Source organism: Bos indicus, chromosome 13 (genome assembly GCF_029378745.1).
Source record: "Bos indicus isolate NIAB-ARS_2022 breed Sahiwal x Tharparkar chromosome 13, NIAB-ARS_B.indTharparkar_mat_pri_1.0, whole genome shotgun sequence".
Taxonomy (NCBI): Eukaryota; Metazoa; Chordata; class Mammalia; order Artiodactyla; family Bovidae; genus Bos; species Bos indicus.
In genome coordinates this window covers 3,698,810-3,717,350 of record NC_091772.1, presented here as the reverse complement: position 1 = coordinate 3,717,350, position 18,541 = coordinate 3,698,810, and the positions used below count along the sequence as shown (strand labels likewise).

At 42.5% G+C, this 18,541-nt stretch overlaps 1 protein-coding gene across 1 annotated transcript in view; it reads right to left on the bottom strand.

Moving 5' to 3' along the window:
• Positions 1–18,541, bottom strand: part of SLX4IP (SLX4 interacting protein) — a 220,746-nt gene that overhangs the window by 69,707 nt on the left and 132,498 nt on the right. The window contains 2 exon segments of the mRNA XM_070800694.1: positions 4,701–4,821; positions 11,863–11,952. Of these exon segments, the coding sequence (XP_070656795.1) occupies positions 4,701–4,821; positions 11,863–11,952 (211 nt within the window).

Here is an 18,541-nt window from a genome sequence, read left to right as displayed (position 1 = left end):
AGGGCTTTGTATGCAAGATGAGGCTGTGACGTGAAGGTCTTACCCTAACTCGGGTGCTGACCGCAGGGGGAGCACCAGCCAGAGCAGACGCAGGGGCACCAGTTAGGGGGCTGCTGGCGGCGTCCAGTGTCCAGCGAGGTGGGGCCGAGGACTGGCCAGAGGCAGCAGAAAGGGGGCCAGATAGGGGGTGGGCTGCAGAAGGTGTGCTCAGAGGCCATCTGTCCCCAGAAGCAGAAAGAAGATGGGCTGTCACGCTGAGGTGACTTTCCAAGAGGGATACTTTGCACAGCCTTTCCACCCAAGAGTGAGCAGCACACTGTTGCATCAGCAGCCCCTGCCTCCATCCAGCCATCAACCACACGACTAATCCCCGCCAGGGAAGCCTGGCATTCATCCCACAAGTGCACCTCAGAGGCTCCCGAAGGCAAAAAGAGGCTGCGCATTTGTAGTTGTGTGTTAAATAAACCAAGCTAGAGGCAAATTACTTGCAATATATATATCACACAAAGTATGAATATCCTTAATTAATGAGCTCTTACAAACCAATAAAAGTATGAACATGAAACAGAAATACTAGGGTTTCCCTGGTGATGCAGGGGACGTGGGCTTGAGCCCTGGTTGGGGAACTAAGATCCCACATGCCAAGGAGCAACTAAGTCCAACTACTGAGCCCACACACCACAGCTAAAGAGTCTGTGCATGAGGGAAAACTGCACGTGATGCAACGGCGACCCTTCAGCTGCAGCTGAGCCCTGACACGGTCAAACAGACAGACAGACAGAAATGTTATAAAGAAACTGAAGCGTGCAAACATCTAGATCATCAAGATGTCCACTGTACCACTGTTTACAACAGCGAAAGTACGAGATTCAGCCTAAATGTCCCAATGATAAATCAGACGGCGGACAACTGATGGACTTCTATGTAGTTATTAAAAACAGTAATGTGGACCTCAAGTGGCCAAAATAAACCTTGAAAAATGGTAACAAAGTTGGAGGAGTCACATTTTTTAATTTCAAAACTTACTACAAAGCTATGGTCATCAAAGCAGTGTGGTACTGGCATAAAGACAGACATACACACCAAAGGAATAGAAGAGAGAGCCCAGAAATAAACTCTTACGACTGTGGTCAAATGACTTTCAATAATGATGCGGAGGCCACCCAGTGGGGCAAAGGACAGGTTTTTCAACAAACGGCACTGGGAAAACTGGATAGTAAAAGAATGAAGTGAGACCCTGAACTTAAACCATATAAAAGGTTAACTCAAAATGAATCAAAGGCCTAATTTAACAGCAGTCCATAAAACTCTTAGAAGAAAAAAACAGGGAAAATCTCCATGACATTGAATCTAGAAATGATTTCATGGATGTGACATCAACTGGTTACATTAAAATTAAAAATGCTTTTGTGTCAAAGGACATTATAAAGATGGGAAAAGGCTTTGTTTTCTCCATTTCTCTAGGAAGGGGAGAAAATATTTGCAAATCATATCTGATAAGAGATTAATATCCAGAACATATAGAGAACTCCTACAACAACCTAATTAAATAATGGGCCAACAGACAATTCTCCAAAGATACACAAATAGTTAATAAACACATGTAAAGATCACTAATTATTAAAGAAATGCAAACCAAAACCAGAATGTGACACCACTTCTTATCTATTAAATTTTAAAAATGGTGATGCATGTTTTAAAGGACTTCTATAAGGGCTTCCCTGGTGGGTCATTGGTAAAGCATCCACCCGCCAATGCAAGAAACATGGGTTCAACCCCTGGTCCAGGAGGATCCCACGTGTCACTGGGCAACCACGCCCAGTACGCCACAACTACTGAGCCTGTGTGTGTGCTGGAGCCTGGGGACTGCAGCTCCTGAACCCATGTGCCCAGAACCCAGGCTCCACAGCAGGAGAGGCTCTGCAATGAAGCCTGTGCAGTGCTCCAGAGGGGAGCCCACGGGCCACTAGAGAAAAGCCCATGCAACACCTGGGGCTCAGCCCAGCCAAAAATGAATCAAGGACTTTTACATTATGTTAGGTGGGAAAAACAAATTAAAATTGTGTGTAGAGTAAGATTAATTTTCTGTTTTAAAGCAAACTTCTTGCCCACATGAGCCCAAGAAAGGCTCTGGATTTCATCCTGAGGTCAGAACACTGTGAGTTCCCCACCTGGGAGAGAGGCTGGGAGAGTGAGCAGTTAGCACTTCTCTGAGGAGAGGAGTACGTCAAGGCTATATATTGTCATCCTGCTTATTTAACTTATATGCAGAGTACATCATGAGAAACGCTGGGCTGGAAGAAGCACAAGCTGGAATCAAGACTGCCAGGAGAAATATCAATAACCTCAGATATGCAGATGACACCACCCTTTTGGCAGAAAGTGAAGAGGAACTAAAAAGCCTCTTGATGAAAGTGAAAGTGGAGAGTGAAAAAGTTGGCTTAAAGCTCAACATTCATAAAACGAAGATCATGGCATCTGGTCTCATCACTTCATGGCAAATAGATGGGGAAACAGTGGAAACAGTGGCAGGCTTTATTTTGGGGGGCTCCAAAATCACTGCAGATGGTGACTGCAGCCATGAAATTAAAAGACGCTTACTCCTCGGAAGAAAAGTTATGACCAATCTAGATAGCATATTAAAAAGCAGAGACATTACTTTGCCAACAAAGGTCTATCTAGTCAAGGCTATGGTTTTTCCAGTGGTCATGTGTGGATGTGAGAGTTGGACTGTGAAGAAAGCTGAGCGCAGAAGAATTGATGCTTTTGAACTGTGGTGTTGGAGAAGACTCTTGAGAGTCCCTTGGACTGCAAGGAGATCCAACCAGTCCATCCTAAAAGAGATCAGCCCTGGGATTTCTTTGCAAGGAATGATGCTGAAGCTGAAACTCCAGTACTTTGGCCACCTCATGTGAAGAGTTGACTCATTGGAAAAGACTCTGATGCTGGGAGGGATTGGGGGCAGGAGGAGAAGGGGACGACAGAGGATGAGATGGCTGGATGGCATCACTGACTAGATGGATGTGGGTCTCATTGAACTCCGAGAGTTGGTGATGGACAGGGAGGCCTGGCGTGCTGCGATTCATGGGGTCACAAAGAGTCGGACACCATTGAGTGACTGAACTGAACTGAACTCAACTGAGGAGAGGAGACCAGGGCAGGGACCACCTGAGAATTGGTGCTGAGCAAGCCATGACCATGGTGGAGCTGGGGTCTCAGAACTCTCTCTGCTCCTTTTCCGTCTCAGTTAGTTACAAAGGGCCACTCACCACGTCTGCTACAGTTTTTCTCAAGACTTCAACTATTCCTAAGCAAAATGCCACAAAGTGTCATCTAATACAATATTGTTTGGATTGAAAATTCTGTTTGTTTGAGGCTTTCTGTTGAGAAAACTTTATCTGCCTCCTTACCAGCTGTGCCCAAGTACACGGTGCAGACTGAGTCTGCCTTTAAAGGGGAGGACGTTAACCGTTGTTTCCCTAAAGAACTATTACATTAGCATAATCTAGTTCACAGCAATGCAGTACTGACCTCTGAGGATTAACAGGGGTAGACTGTATTTGTGCAACAGAGTGCCATGAAACGCTAACTTAAAAAGTTTAAAAAACACAGTGATGACAGAGTGGAGAGAACACTGGGCTGAGGGTTCAGGCTCTGCCACTTGTCATCTAAGTCCTCCTCCATTGAAAGTGAAAAGGTAAAAGAAAGTGAAGTCGCCCAGTCTGTCCAACTTTTTGCGACCCCATGGACTGTAGCCTGCCAGGCTCCTCCATCCATGGGATTTCCCAGGCAAGAATACTGGAGTGGGTTGCCATTTCCTTCTCCAGGAGATCTTCCCAACCCAGGGACTGAACCCAGGTCTCCTGCACTGTAGGCAGACGCTTCACCGTCTGAGCCACCAGGGAAGTCCTTCATTCATATCCCCAAATCTCTGCATTAGGCATAGCCTAAGTGTCAGGGGTGGGGAGAAGGGAGGGGAAGATGCCAGATACAGGAGATGATCTTGGTCCTCAAGAAGATGACATTTTATTCAAGCAACCCCCTTAATCTCACAATCCTCTGCTTCTTCACCCATAACTCAAAGATATTACCATTCTCAGGGTAACAGGGTGTTAGGGTAAGGGGTTGGGATATTCCAACCTCAGTGCCCTTGACATCTGGGGGACACTGCCTGGTTGGCAGGAAGGGGGCTGCCCTGTGCACTGTAGGATGTTTAGTGGCATTCCTGGCCCCTACTCACCAGGGGCCAACAGCTCTCTACCATGGCTCCCACCCCAGGTATGACAATCCAGACTGTCACAGGCATTACCAAATGTCCCCTGAGGCAGAACCACCCCCAGCTGAGAACCTCTGAGATAGTGACATATATGAAAGCATTTAGAAAAGCATAAAACCCCAAATTAAGTATTATTGCAAATCTATTTGCAAGACTACTTGTCAAAAAAAAATCCTTTAAAGAATTTATAGTTTCCTTAGGAATGTTGTATTTTCTATTTTTATATATTTTGCCTACCATTAAAAGCCCTTTAGGGCTTTTTGATTAATTTTCTTTACCCAAACAAAGCATATTCATTAGGCTGTATTTTTAAAATGTATCACTACACAACAACACAACTCTGACTCTGACAGTCAGAGTCAAACATAATTGCCATCTCTACAAAGCAGAAATTTTATCCGAAATCAAAGTAGTTCGTGCCTACCTTTTAAGGACAAGGGATTGGATCTTGTGAATTCTGTATCTGATGGCCTGTGCTGTTTACGAACTTGTAAGTACTCCTTCACTCTTGAATCAATGGTTTCTTTTAACAGTAAACAGACTTCCTAAAGTAAATAAAAAAAAATTACACATAACTTTCTAATTCAACACAGTGCAAAAAAAGTCAGTATCATGCATATGAAAAAGCCAAAATCAAACATTTCATTTTGTTTGCTTTTTAGTTTAGCTATGAATAAAGGCATTTACATATGTTCATGGGTAATGCTGAAGATTTAAATTTGCCACTAAGCTTTGTTTGAAACCATGATGCTGGCTTACTCTGTGATCTAAGAAATATATTTTGCCTCTCTTCATTTCTCTCTGCCTCAGTTTCATATTTCTAAAAGGAAGATAAAAACACCAATGTAAAAATCAGGGCAAGGAGGTGAGAAAATCAGAGAGGGAAAGGCTGTTTTCATGTAAATATCAACCAATGGGACTATGACAAGTAGAAGACAGAACAGAGCCAACTCTGGCTACAAGCGGGAGCCCCAGAGATGGGCCTACTGGGCAGGGACTGCAGACTGGGAGGAGCCAAAGAGTCAGGGCAAGTCAGGGGGAGCCCCAGCCAGTCAGAAGGGGCAGTGCCCTGAGACTTCATGCTGGGACCCACCGCACAGTGCCACCAGATTTTCTGATTTAAGAGGAACTAGAGACAGTGATTTTTACACAGAAATTTCCTACTTTTAAAACTTGGTTCAAAAAACTTTAATATCTAACCACTATAATTCATTAGTTTCTGGGGTTTACAAATCTACTGAAAAACAACAGCACTGATGGTAAGTTGAACACAGAACTGGAAATCAAGAGTCTGATTTTCTTCCATAGGCTTGTTGATGACATTGTATAAGCTTCTGTGAAAACTGCTCTCTATTCATCTATTCACAGTAAAAAATAATTTAACTTCTTATATTGCTCAAAAGTAAATTAATATTTATTAGGCAACAGAAAAACATGGTTTTAATTGAATGTCAACATCCCAAATTTCTGGAGCTACTGTTTTTAACGTATCAGTGTTATTTATAAAAAAGAAAAATAAAACTTAAAGCCTAACTGTACAATGGGATGACACTGCTCACGTTAGCTATACTATCAGAAAAACGTAATCTGATGTAGGGAAAGGGAAAATAAAATTGCTCCCAAATCTAAATTTCTTAACCCAGATTAAGAACTGGTGTATAAGGACGGATAATTCTGGTTCAGTTCCTAAGGACTCTGCAGAAGGTTCAGAGTTTTCAGGTCACCTCAAACCTGTTTCACTGGTTTCTTGCGATGCCATCTCAGGTTGATCTCTTAGAATCTTCATAAATTAAAACGAGGACAGAGCTGTAAGCTGCTTTGAAGGGCAACGAGAGCCAAGCTTTTCTTTTGTTGCAAATACACGTACTCTTCAAAGAGTACAGAAAACACCAGACTTAATTTACAAACATGAGTTTCTCGATAAAATACAAACTCTGGTCTCCTCCTTCCTGATCTCATTTTGCAGCCCAGAGACGCGGTGCCTTGTGGACACAGAGGTATTCACTTACAGTTGAAGGCTTTGGCATTGTTGGTGCAACAGAAAGGCAGCCTTGCTCATACTGTTGTTTTAACAATTAAAGAATTTTGCTTCACATGCAGGGTTCAACGATGACTGAGCTAGAAAATATGTGAAAGACGTACATGGAAACAAGGATTGTTAAAATTTGGCCATAAATGCCCTATAAGGCCAGAACTAAAAATAGGAGGACAAAAATAAAGCCAAGGCCCACATATGCAAACTCTCTCCCTGCAGTTACGGGGCTTTCCTTCCTGAGCAGGTTTGACAAATGGAAGGTGGATCCTGTGTGCTGCGTCGAGGTCCCCTAGTAACCGACCACAGCACACCTGGCGAAGCACTGTTCTCTTCAGAACCAGGGCAAGACAAGGAAAGACAAATTCCCATCTAAACTCGAGGGGCAGCAGGAAGACCAATCAATGAGCAAGACAGAGTTGTACCCAACATCTCCAGGCTCCCAGGGGTTCATTTGTGCTTCCTAGGTTTACAAGGGGAAGAGCCTGAGTTCAACTGTTTGGGTACAAAGACTACTCAGGCTGGACTCAAAATAAACACATGTTTAATACATGTGATGAGTTCCTTTTCTGAAAAGAAACAGGATATTCTTAAGACTTTCATTACTCAGAGTAGCTATTAAAATGCAATCAAACTGATTGCTCATGATATCCCAATCTTGAGATGATCTAATGATTTAAAAAACATAAAAGTCCTGGCACACTGAACATAGGCTAAAGTCATATCCTCAACTAGCTCTTCTCTTCTCTTAAACACACACACATTATCCCAGATCCATTTTAAAGTCAGTGACCATATTTTGAAGAAACAGCGTGAGGTAGAAGCCACAGAGCGTATCCTTGGCTTTGAGTGGAGAGCCCGCTCACGGCCCACAGCGGAGCCGTGCAGGCCCCATCGCGCCCTGAGTCCCGTCGCTAAGGCGCGCCCTGTGGCCCCAACAGCAGCACAGGCAGGGCACTGCAGCTGCGTGTGGCACCCTGGAAAATTCTGGCTTCACGCGTTGGCTGGGAAGTGAGTCACGTACTCACAGATTTATTGTAAAGCCTTCCAAATTAACTGACTCTTGGCAAAAATGACAGCATATCAACACAAAAGGTCTAAAGCCGAGGCAGCAGAGTTGGGAGAGAATGGAGGAAAATCTGGGCCTGGAAAGGTGGATTCTAGGATGCTGCTGCTGCTGCTGCTGCTAAGTCGCTTCAGTCGTGTCCGACTCTGTGCGACCCCACAGATGGCAGCCCATCAGGCTCCCCCGTCCCTGGGATTCTCCAGGCAAGAACACTGGAGTGGGTTGCCATTCCCTTCTCCATTGCATGAAAGTGAAAAGTGAAAGTGAAGTCGCTCAGTCGTGTCCAACTCTTAGCAACCCCATGGACTGCAGCCTACCAGGCTCCTCTGTCCATGGGATTTTCCAGGCAAGAGTACTGGAGAGGGGTGCCATTGCCTTCTCCGAGGATGCTGCTAATGTAAGTCAAACTTCTTGGATGAGGTCCCCTCGGATGCATATTGGTCACTTTGGGGGTATGAATTAAATGTTTTGAATCACGGAGACATATGTTGAGAAGCCAAAGGTTGGAATGACATGAAGGTGGACTGGAGGAGCAGGCAATGGCCTATCAAACACAAAGTCTTGCAGAGCACAGTCCAGGGCTATTTACCTGAATGATAATGTCAACATTTCATGCCACTAGCATGATAAATCCCATCACACAGAACCCTATGCCTTTCTGCTCCCAGTTTGAGGTCGCTGGGTATCCTTAGCAAAATTATGACAACAGTTCAGTCGCTCAGTCATGTCCAACTCTTTGTGACCCCATGAACTGTGGCACGCCAGGCCTCCCTGTCCATCACCAACTCCTGGAGTACATCCAAACCCATGTCCATTGAGTTCGTGATGCCATCCAACCATCCCATCCTCTGTCGTCCCCTTCTCCTCCTGCCCTCAATCTTTCTCAGCATCGTGGTCTTTTCAAATGAGTCAGCTCTTCGCATCGGGTGCCCAAAGTATTGGAGTTTCAGCTTCAACATCAGTCCTTCCAATGAACACCTAGGACTGATTTCCTTTAGGATGGACTGGTTGGATCTCCCTGCAGTCCAAGGGACTCTCAAGAGTGTTCTCCAACATCACAGTTTAAGAGCATCAATTCTTCGGCGCTCAGCTTTCTATATAGTCCAACTCTCACATTCATAGATGACTACTGGAAAAACCATAGCCTTGACTAGACGGATCTTTGTTGGCAAAGTAATGTCTCTGCTCTTTAATATGCTATCTAGGATGTTCATAATTTTCCTTCCAAGGAGTAAGCGTCTTTTAATTTCATGGCTGCAGTCACCACCTGCAGTGATTATGGAGCCCAGAAAAATACAGTCAGCCACTGTTTCCCCATCTATTTCCCATGAAGTGATGGGACCGGATGCTATGATCTTGTTTTCTGAATGTTGAGCTTTAAGCCAACTTTTTCACTCTCCTCTTTCACCTTCATCAAGAGGCTCTTTAGTTCTTCTTCACTTTCTGCCATAAGGGTGGTGTCATCTGCATATCTGAGGTTATTGATATTTCTCCTGGCAATCTTGATTCCAGCTTGTACTTCCTCCAGCTCAGCGTTTTTCATGATGTCCTCTGCATATAAGTTAAATAAGCAGGGTGACAATATACAGCCTTGATGTACTCCTTTTCCTATTTGGAACCAGTCTGTTGTTCTGTGTCCAGTTCTAACTGTTGCTTCCTGACCTGCATACAGGTTTCTCAAGAGGTAACTCAGGGGATCTGGTATTCCCATCTCTTTCAGAATTTTCCACAGTTTATTGTGATCCATACAGTCAAAGGCTTTGGCAGTCAATAAAGCAGAAATAGATGTTTTTTCTGGAACTCCCTTGCTTTTTCCATGATTCAGTGGATGTTGGCAATTTGATCTCTGGTTCCTCTGCCTTTTCTCAAACCAGCTTGACATCTGGAAGTTCCCGGTTCACATATTGCTGAAGCCTGGCTTGGAGAATTTTGATCATTACTTTACTAGCGTGTGAGTTGAGTCCAGTTGTGTGGTAGTCTGAGCATTCTTTGGCATTACCTTTCTTGGGATTGGGATGAAAACTGACCTTTTCCAGTCCTGTGGCCACTGCTGAGTTTTCCAAATTTGCTGACATAGAGTACAGCACTTTCAAAGCATCATCTTTTAGGATTTGAAATAGCTCAACTGGAATTCCATCACCTCCACTGACTTTGTTTGTAGTGATGCATCCTAAGGCCCACCTGACTTCACATTCCAGGATGTCTGGCTCTAGGTCAGTTATCACACCATCATGATTATCTGGGTTGTGAAGCTCTTTTTTGTACAGTTCTTCTGTGTATTCTTGCTACCTCTTCTGAATATCTTCTGCTTCTGTTAGGTCCATACCATTTCTGTCCTTTATTGAGCCCAACTTTGCATGAAATGTTCCTTTGGTATCTCTAATTACTTGAAGAGATCTCTATTCTTTCCCATTCTGTTGTTTTCCTCTATTTCTTTGCATTGATTGCTGAAGAAGGCTTTCTTATTTCTCCTTGCTATTCTTTGGAACTCTGCATTCAAATGGGTATATCTTTCGTTTTCTCCTTTGCTTTTTGCTTCTCTCCTTTTCACAGCTATTTGTAAGGTCTCCTTAGACAGCCATTTTGCTTTTTTGCATTTCTTTTCCATGGGGATGATCTTGATCCCTGTCTCCTATACAATGTCATGAACCTCTGTCCATAGTTCATCAGGCACTCTGTCTATCAGATCTGATCCCTTAAATCTATTTCTCATTTCCAATGTATAGTCATAAGGGATTTGATTTAGGTCATACCTGAATGTTCTAGTGGTTTTCCCTACTTTGTTCAATTTCAGTCTGAATTTGGCAATAAGGAGTTCATGATCTAAGCCACAGTCCGCTCCCGGTCTTGTTTTTGCTGACTGTATAGAGCTTCTCCATCTTTGGCTGCAAAGAATATAATCAATCTGATTTCCGTGTTGACCATCTGGTGATGTACATGTGTAGAGTCTTCTCTTGTGTTGTTGGAAGAGGGTGTTTGCTATGACCAGTGCGTTCTCTTGGCAAAACTCTATTACTTTTGCCCTGCTTCATTCTGTATTCCAAGGCCAAATCTGCCTGTTACTCCAGGTGTTTCTGGACTTCATACTTTTGCATTCCAGTCCCCTATAATGAAAAGGACATCTTTTTTGGGTGTTAGTTCTAGAAGGTCTTCTAGGGCTTCATAGAACCGTTAAACTTCAGCTTCTTCAGTGTTACTGGTTGGGGCATAGACTTGGATTACCGTGATATTGAATGGTTTGCCTTGGAAATGAACAGAGATCAACAAAGTCCTAATAATATTATCCTTTGACTGAAAATGTATTACTTATAAATTTTCTTTTAGGAGATTTCTCATTATCTCCAAAAGCTGAGTGAAAACAGTCGTCACAGTAAAGGGGTAAAGAAGTGGTGCCAAAAAGTACCACCATCACTAGTTTTTCTCCACATACCACCTGGTAATAGGATTTATTTCTAGCTCTAAAAAGCTACTGTGACCAACGAACATCATGGAAGATACCAAGGGCTGTTACGTTTGGCAAGTTACGTAAAAGCCACAGGCTCACTGTCCTGCTCGCTCATAAGGAAGGGTCTCGAGAAGGAAGCCAAGCATGTGATGAGAGCTGGAGGCACCTTCTGCCTTTGCCACCGCAGCACTTGGTGGGACCACAGAAATGAGGGCTGGGAGGGACTCAGCCAGGGTCTGGGGGAACCCTTCATCCACAGAGGAGGCGGCTGAGGTTTGAGGAGGTTCAACACCACAGTCCTGTCATACAATCAATTGTTTTACTGACTGGCCACCTGCTTTGCAACTGGCCACTGTAAGAGGAGGGCTGCTGTCACCCATCCCCATACTTTTGCCAAAGGATCATGTGGTACAGGAGAAGATTTCAGACAGGTGACCAAAACCAGCCTGTGTCAACCCCACACCTGCTCCAGGGGCTCAGTCCATCCATTACGACCAGTGAGGATTACAATCCCTGCTTACCTGGAAAAGTCACTTTAACTTCTCCTTCTTCATCATCTTTTTTTTTTTTTTTTTAATACAAAGAACCCTTTCCCTCAAACAAAGAGGTAGGGAATTTCTGGTTTAAATACTAGAGTGGCAAATGAAATATATGAAATAGATGGATGTGTCAGTTTCTGAAGGAACAACAACAGAAAAAGCAGGAGTATGTCTGTTGTGGCAAAGACAACTCTTCTTCAAGGATTAAACAGCACTCAAGATTTACTGTCCATTAATGAAAATGAGAGCTGGAAAAAAAGCTAATGTTCCTCTTAAGAGCAGCTCCTTGCATTTAAAATAGTGAAAAAGTTTTAAGCACCTACTGTATAGCACAGCGAACTAACTATATTCAATATCAAGTAATAATCTATAATGGAAAAGAATCTGAAAAGAATATACGTGTGTGTGTGTGTGTGTGTATAAGTGAATCACTTGTTGTACACCTGAAACATGGTAAATCAATGACATTTCAATTTAAAAAAATAGTGAAAAGTTTCCTGGTACCTCTTTCTTCTGTTCAGAAAACCAGCTAGTGTCTTTGCTTGAGCCTTGCGGCAATACATGAAGATCCACCAGGACAGCAAAGTTCCCACACTGAAAGACATTAATGAAAGACTTAGCTCACACCCAGTGAACAATGAGAGAAAAGCTTACAAATTCCTACATGGTTGCTCATGATGAAATGGCAACAAAGTTCACTGCTGGACAGAAATGTTAATATGGGGTATGATAAAACTCATAACTTGTTGCTTTTTGCAATTTTAATATTTATTATAGAAATGCCAGGGAGAAATTTAATTTTAATCAGGACAGGAAAGAGAAAATACCTATCTCTACACTATAAGTTGTCGGAGGATGCCCAGAAATTCAGCAGTTAACACTGAGAAGAGTTAAAAAGGTCAGTGCCAGGTAGGCTCCAGAAAAGGAGTCTGGTAGACACACACAGGGAAATTCTTTCTTCCAGGTGGGAGAGAGCAGACAGAAGTAACTGCATTTTCAGACTAACAAAAGCACTGGCTGGGACTATACATCTTGGAATAGAAATAGAAGCACAGACAGATGAAAATGGGCAAGGAAGATGCTGAATGACAGTATCAAAACTAAGTAAGTTTCATTAAAATATGCCTCAAAACTATATAAAACCAGTCTTTCTTTTTCTATAGGCTAGTGCTATCTAGTACTGTGGAAGAAATGAAAACATCTCTATCTGCACTGGTAAATAGGGAAGAAAATAGCCTCATGTGTTACTGAGCATTTAAAATGTGGCTTTTGTTGACTGAGAAGCTGAATTTTTAATTTTACCTAATTTCAATCTAATTTAAAAAGCCACAGAACCAGTAGCTCTGTGGCATGGCTACAGACCCTATAAAAAGATGTAGCTTCATAAAACCTCACACTATGTGAATAAAGTAACTTGAGAATCACAAGATAAATGGATGAACTAAACTAACTAAGAAAAGTATTGCTGGTTGGTTTATGGCCAGCAGGGAAATTCAATTTTGTAGCCCTTTGGCAAAACAGTTTTTTTTTTTAAAATTCTGTGCTATAATTCAATGGTGAAAAAAATATTTTCAGCAAATAGTGAGAATACGAGACAAAATATGGGGGGAAAAAAACGCAACTTGACACCTACCTCACACCATAAATAGAAACTGATTTGAGATGAATCACAGACCTAAACATTAAAAAAAAAATACCATCTATCTTCCCAATGTTGGGGTAGGAAAAGATTTCTTAGACAAGACCCAGAAAATTAAATATAAAAGAAAAAATCACTACCTTAGACTTGATCAAAATTAAAAAACTTTGGCTCATCAAATGACATCATTAATAAAATAGATATGTATGTCACAGACTAGGAGAAAATATTCATAAGTGCATATGAATGAGATAAAGGACTGGTGCCCAAAATATGTAAAAACTACTCTTACAAATTGATGTTAAAAAACAACTCAAGTTTGAACAGACACTCCATGACAAAGATAAACAACTGGTGAATAAGCACGTGGAAAAGTGTTCAACATTATCATTCATCAAGTAAATGCAAATTAACACTCACTACTAAGTGACACAACTACATACCTAAGGCAGTGCCAGCAGGGATAAAGACTGATGCACGTCACACGTAGGTTAAGGATGGGAAGCGACCCACACTCACACACTGCTAGTGGAAACGGAAAATGGATCAACCACCCTGGCAAATGTTTGTCTGCTCACTATAGTTAAACACATTTATTTACCATCTGAGCCAGCAATTTTACCTCAGGTATTTACCTGCGAGAGATGAAACATGTGCACACAGAGGCATGTATACAAACGTGCATGAAAGTTTTAATTTCGAGAGTCGAAATGGAAGACAACCCAGAAGTCTCTCACCAGGAGAATATATTAATACAAACTGTACTATATTTCAAACCACTGACCTGCTCAACATGGAATGATCTCAGTAACACTGCACTGAGCAAAGTGAGGCTAAAATGAGAACTGTATGGCTCCATTTATATAAAGTTCTAGAAAACCAAGATTAAATCCATGGTCAAAATAATCAGCACAGTGACTGCCTATATTCTTAGCAGCTAAAGATGGAGAAGCTCTATAAAGTCAGCAAAAACGAGACCAGGAGCTGACTGTGGCTCAGACCATGAACTCCTTATTGCCAAATTCAGACTTAAATTGAAGAAAGTAGGGAAAACCCCTAGACCATTCAGGTATGACCTAAATCAAATCCCTTATGATTATACAGTGGAAGTGAGAAATAGATTTAAGGGCCTAGATCTGATAGATAGAGTGCCTGATGAACTATGGAATGAGGTTTGTGACATTGTACAGGAGACAGGGATCAAGACCATCCCCATGGAAAAGAAATGCAAAAAAGCAAAATGGCTGTCTGGGGAGGCCTTACAAATAGCTGTGAAAAGAAGAGAAGCGAAAAGCAAAGGAGAAAAGGAAAGATATAAACATCTGAATGCAGAGTTCCAAAGAATAGCAAGAAGAGATAAGAAAGCCTTCTTCAGCAATCAATGCAAAGAAATAGAGGAAAACAACAGAATGGGAATGACTAGGGATCTCTTCAAGAAAATCAGAGATACCAAAGGAACATTTCATGCAAAGATGGGCTATCCCGATAAAGGACAGAAATGGCATGGACCTAACAGAAGCAGAAGATATTAAGAAGAGATGGCAAGAATACACAGAAGAACTGTACAAAAAAGATCTTCACAACCCAGATAATCACGATGGTGTGATCATTGACCTAGAGCCAGACATCCTGGAATGTAAAGTCAAGTGGGCCTTAGAAAGCATCACTACGAACAAAGCTAGTGGAGGTGATGGAATTCCAGTTGAGCTATTCCAAATCCTAAAAGATGATGCTGTAAAAGTGCTGCACTCAATATGCCAGCAAATTTGGAAAACTCAGCAGTGGCCACAGGACTGGAAAAGGTCAGTTTTCATTCCAATCCCAAAGAAAGGCAATGCCAAAGAATGCTCAAAGTACAGCATAATTGCACTCATCTCACATGCTAGTAAAGTAATGATCAAAATTCTCCAAGCCAGGCTTCAGCAATATGTGAACTGGGAACTTCCTGATGTTCAAACTGGTTTTAGAAAAGGCAGAGGAACCAGAGATTAAATTGCCAACATCTGCTGGATCATGGAAAAAGCAAGAGAGTTCCAGAAAAACATCTATTTCTGCTTTATTGACTATGCCAAAGCCTTTGACTGTGTGGATCACAATAAACTGTGGAAAATTCTGAAAGAGATGGGAATACCAGACCACCTGATCTGCCTCTTGAGAAATTTGTATGCAGGTCAGGAAGGAACAGTTAGAACTGGACATGGAACAACAGACTGGTTCCAAATAGGAAAAGGAGCATGTCAAGGCTGTATATTGTCACCCTGTTTATTTAACTTATATGCAGAGTACATCATGAGAAATGCTGGACTGGAAGAAACACAAGCTGGAATCAAGATTGCCAGGAGAAATATCAATAACCTCAGATATGCAGATGACACCACCCTTATGGCAGAAAGTGAAGAGGAACTAAAAAGCCTCATTATGAAAGTGAAAGTAGAGAGTGAAAAAGTTGGCTTAAAGCTCAGCATTCAGAAAACAAAGATCATGGCATCTGGTCCCATCACTTCATGGCAAATAGATGGGGAAACAGTGGACACACTGTCAGACTTTATTTTTCTGGGCTCCAAAATCACTGCAGATGGTGACTGCAGCCATGAAATTAAAAGACGCTTACTCCTTGGAAGGAAAGTTATGACCAACCTAGATAGCATGTTCAAAAGCAGAGAAATTACTTTGCCAACAAAGGTTCGTCTAGTCAAGGCTATGGTTTTTCCTGTGGTCATGTATGGATGTGAGAGTTGGGCTGTAAAGAAGGCTGAGCACCGAAGAATTGATGCTTCTGAACTGTGGTGTTGGAGAAGACTCTTGGGGAGTTCCTTGAACTATAAGGAGATCCAACCAGTCCATTCTGAAGGAGATCAGCCCTGGGATTTCATTGGAAGGAATGATGATAAAGCTGAAACTCCAGTACTTTGGCCACCTCATGCGAAGAGTTGACTCATTGGAAAAGACTCTGATGCTGGGAGGGATTGGGAGCAGGAGGAGAAGGGGACGACAGAGGATGAGATGGCTGGATGGCATCACCGACTCGATGGACGTTGAGTCTGAGTGAACTCTGGGAGTTGGTGATGGACAGGGAGGCCTGGCGTGCTGCGATTCCTGGGGTCGCAAAGAGTCAGACACGACTGAGTGACTGATCTGATCTGATCTGACTGCCTAGGCAGAGACTGACGTGTTGTGATGATGGGATTGTTCTGTCTTGTGATACAAGTAAAATCAGCTCATTCCACTGCACATATCAATATTACACATTTTTAAAAATACTGTGTAAAGATACACTCATATTTGTTGACAGTTACTTTAAATGTAAATATTATGTCCCTGAAAATGTGTGGGAATAAGTGAACTTTGGTCTGGGTAATAAATCGTGAAGTATGATAAAAGATGGTCTCCCACGACGTCAAACAGCACAGTGTTACCCCAGAATTACTGTTTAATGAGTTGCAATCAGCATTTTAAGGAAACAGAAATGGGCTAAAAGCTATCAGTGTGTCACATGGTAAAGTTAAGTCTTGTTTTGTGAAACTTAAGTATGAGTATACTGAGTTAGGATATAAAGCCTAATTTTTACTGTGGGCTGTGGTCAAAAAGGTTTGAAAACCATATCCAAATATGTTATTTTAAAAGTTTCTTCTGTTATCAATTTAACCTTTAAGGAATATGCTGCCACCAGGTGGAGGTAGCACGCCACAACTACAGAATCTTAGCCGGGGGTTATTAAGCTTCATGCGACACAGACCTCTTGGGTCAGTGGTGAAGCTGATGAAACCTGTTCATAATAATGTTTTACATGCACGGAGACACAATGCATATAACTAAACAGAAAACCAATTACACTGAAATACAGTTATTTACGTTTTAGAATTTGTGATACAGCAATGGATGTACTTGCTCAATAAAGCACTGGCTATTACTATACTATGGTCACCTGACACAGAGCCGACTCATTGGAAAACCACCCTGATGCTGGGAGAGATTGAGGGCAGGAGGAGAAGGGGACAACACAGGATGAGACGGTTGGATGGCATCACCGACTCAATAGACTTGGGTTTGAGTAAACTCTGGGAGTTGGTGAAGGGAAGCCTGGCGTGCTGCAGTCCATGGGGTGGCAAAGAGTCGGACACGACCTAGTGACTGAACAATAATAATCTATAAATCCAAATCAATGACGAACACATGTGATGTTTTCAGGTATCTGCCACGATTATATTACAATATGGAAAGAGCTGTGATTTCTAATGGTAACAAATACCGCTAATAATATTGTCTTCTGAACACTTCATTCACAATAAAAACAAAATTTATTAGAACTCGGTCAAAATAAGGATGTAACTTTTCTCCCATGGAAGCTCAGTGCCCATGGGCTGTCAGGGCTCCAGAGATCCCAGAACAAGAGCCCCTCCAAAGAGGGAAGACGTGCCTCACACACATTCCACCCGGTCTCCTGTGGGTGTTCCGCCCGACTGTTCGGTCAAACTAAGTTCTCTGCTATTCCTTTGTCATTAGCAAGGATGATTTTCCAAATTAAAAAAAAAAATAGTGATGGTTTTATACAAAATGGAATATTACACAGCCATTAAAAAGAATGAAATAATGCCATTTGCAGCAACACAGACGGACCTGGAGATCGCCATACTGAGTGCAGTAAGTCAGACAGAGGAGAAATATCGTATGAGATCCTTTATATGTGGAATCTAAAAAGAAATGAAACAAATGAGCTCACAAAACAGAGATACACAGTCTTAGAGAAGGAACTTAAGGTTGCCAGGGTGGGGCAGGGAGGACGGGGGTGAGGGATAGTCAGGGAGTTGGGGATGCACATGTGCACACTGTGATATTTAGAATGGCTAACCAACAAGGACCCACTGCATAGCACACGGAACTTTGCTCAATGTCACGTGGGCGCCTGGATGGAGAGGACTTTGGGGGGGAATGCAGATATGTATGTCTGGTTGAGTCTCTTTGCTGCTCACCTGAAACTATCACAACACACTTAATTGAGCATCAGTTCAGTTCAGTCGCTCAGTCGTGTCCGGCTCTTTGCGACCCCATGAATCACAGCACGCCAGGCCTCCCTGTCCATCACCAACTCCCGGAGTTCACTCAGACTCACGTCCATGGAGTCAGTGATGCCATCCAGCCATCTCATCCTCTGTCGTCCCCTTCTCCTCCTGCTCCCAATCCCTCCCAGCATCAGAGTCTTTTCCAATGAGTCAACTCTTCGCATGAGGTGGCCAAAGTACTGGAGTTTCAGCTTTATCATCATTCCTTCCAATGAAATCCCAGGGCTGATCTCCTTCAGAATGGACTGGTTGGATCTCCTTACAGTCCAAGGGACTCTCAAGAGTCTTCTCCAACACCAACAGTGTCTTCTCCAACAGTTCAAAAGCATCAATTCTTTGGCACTCAGCCTTCTTCACAGTCCAACTCTCACATCCATACATGACCACAGGAAAAACCATAGCCTTGACTAGACGAACCTTTGTTGGCAAAGTAATTTCTCTGCTTTTGAATATGCTATCTAGGTTGGTCATAACTTTTCTTCCA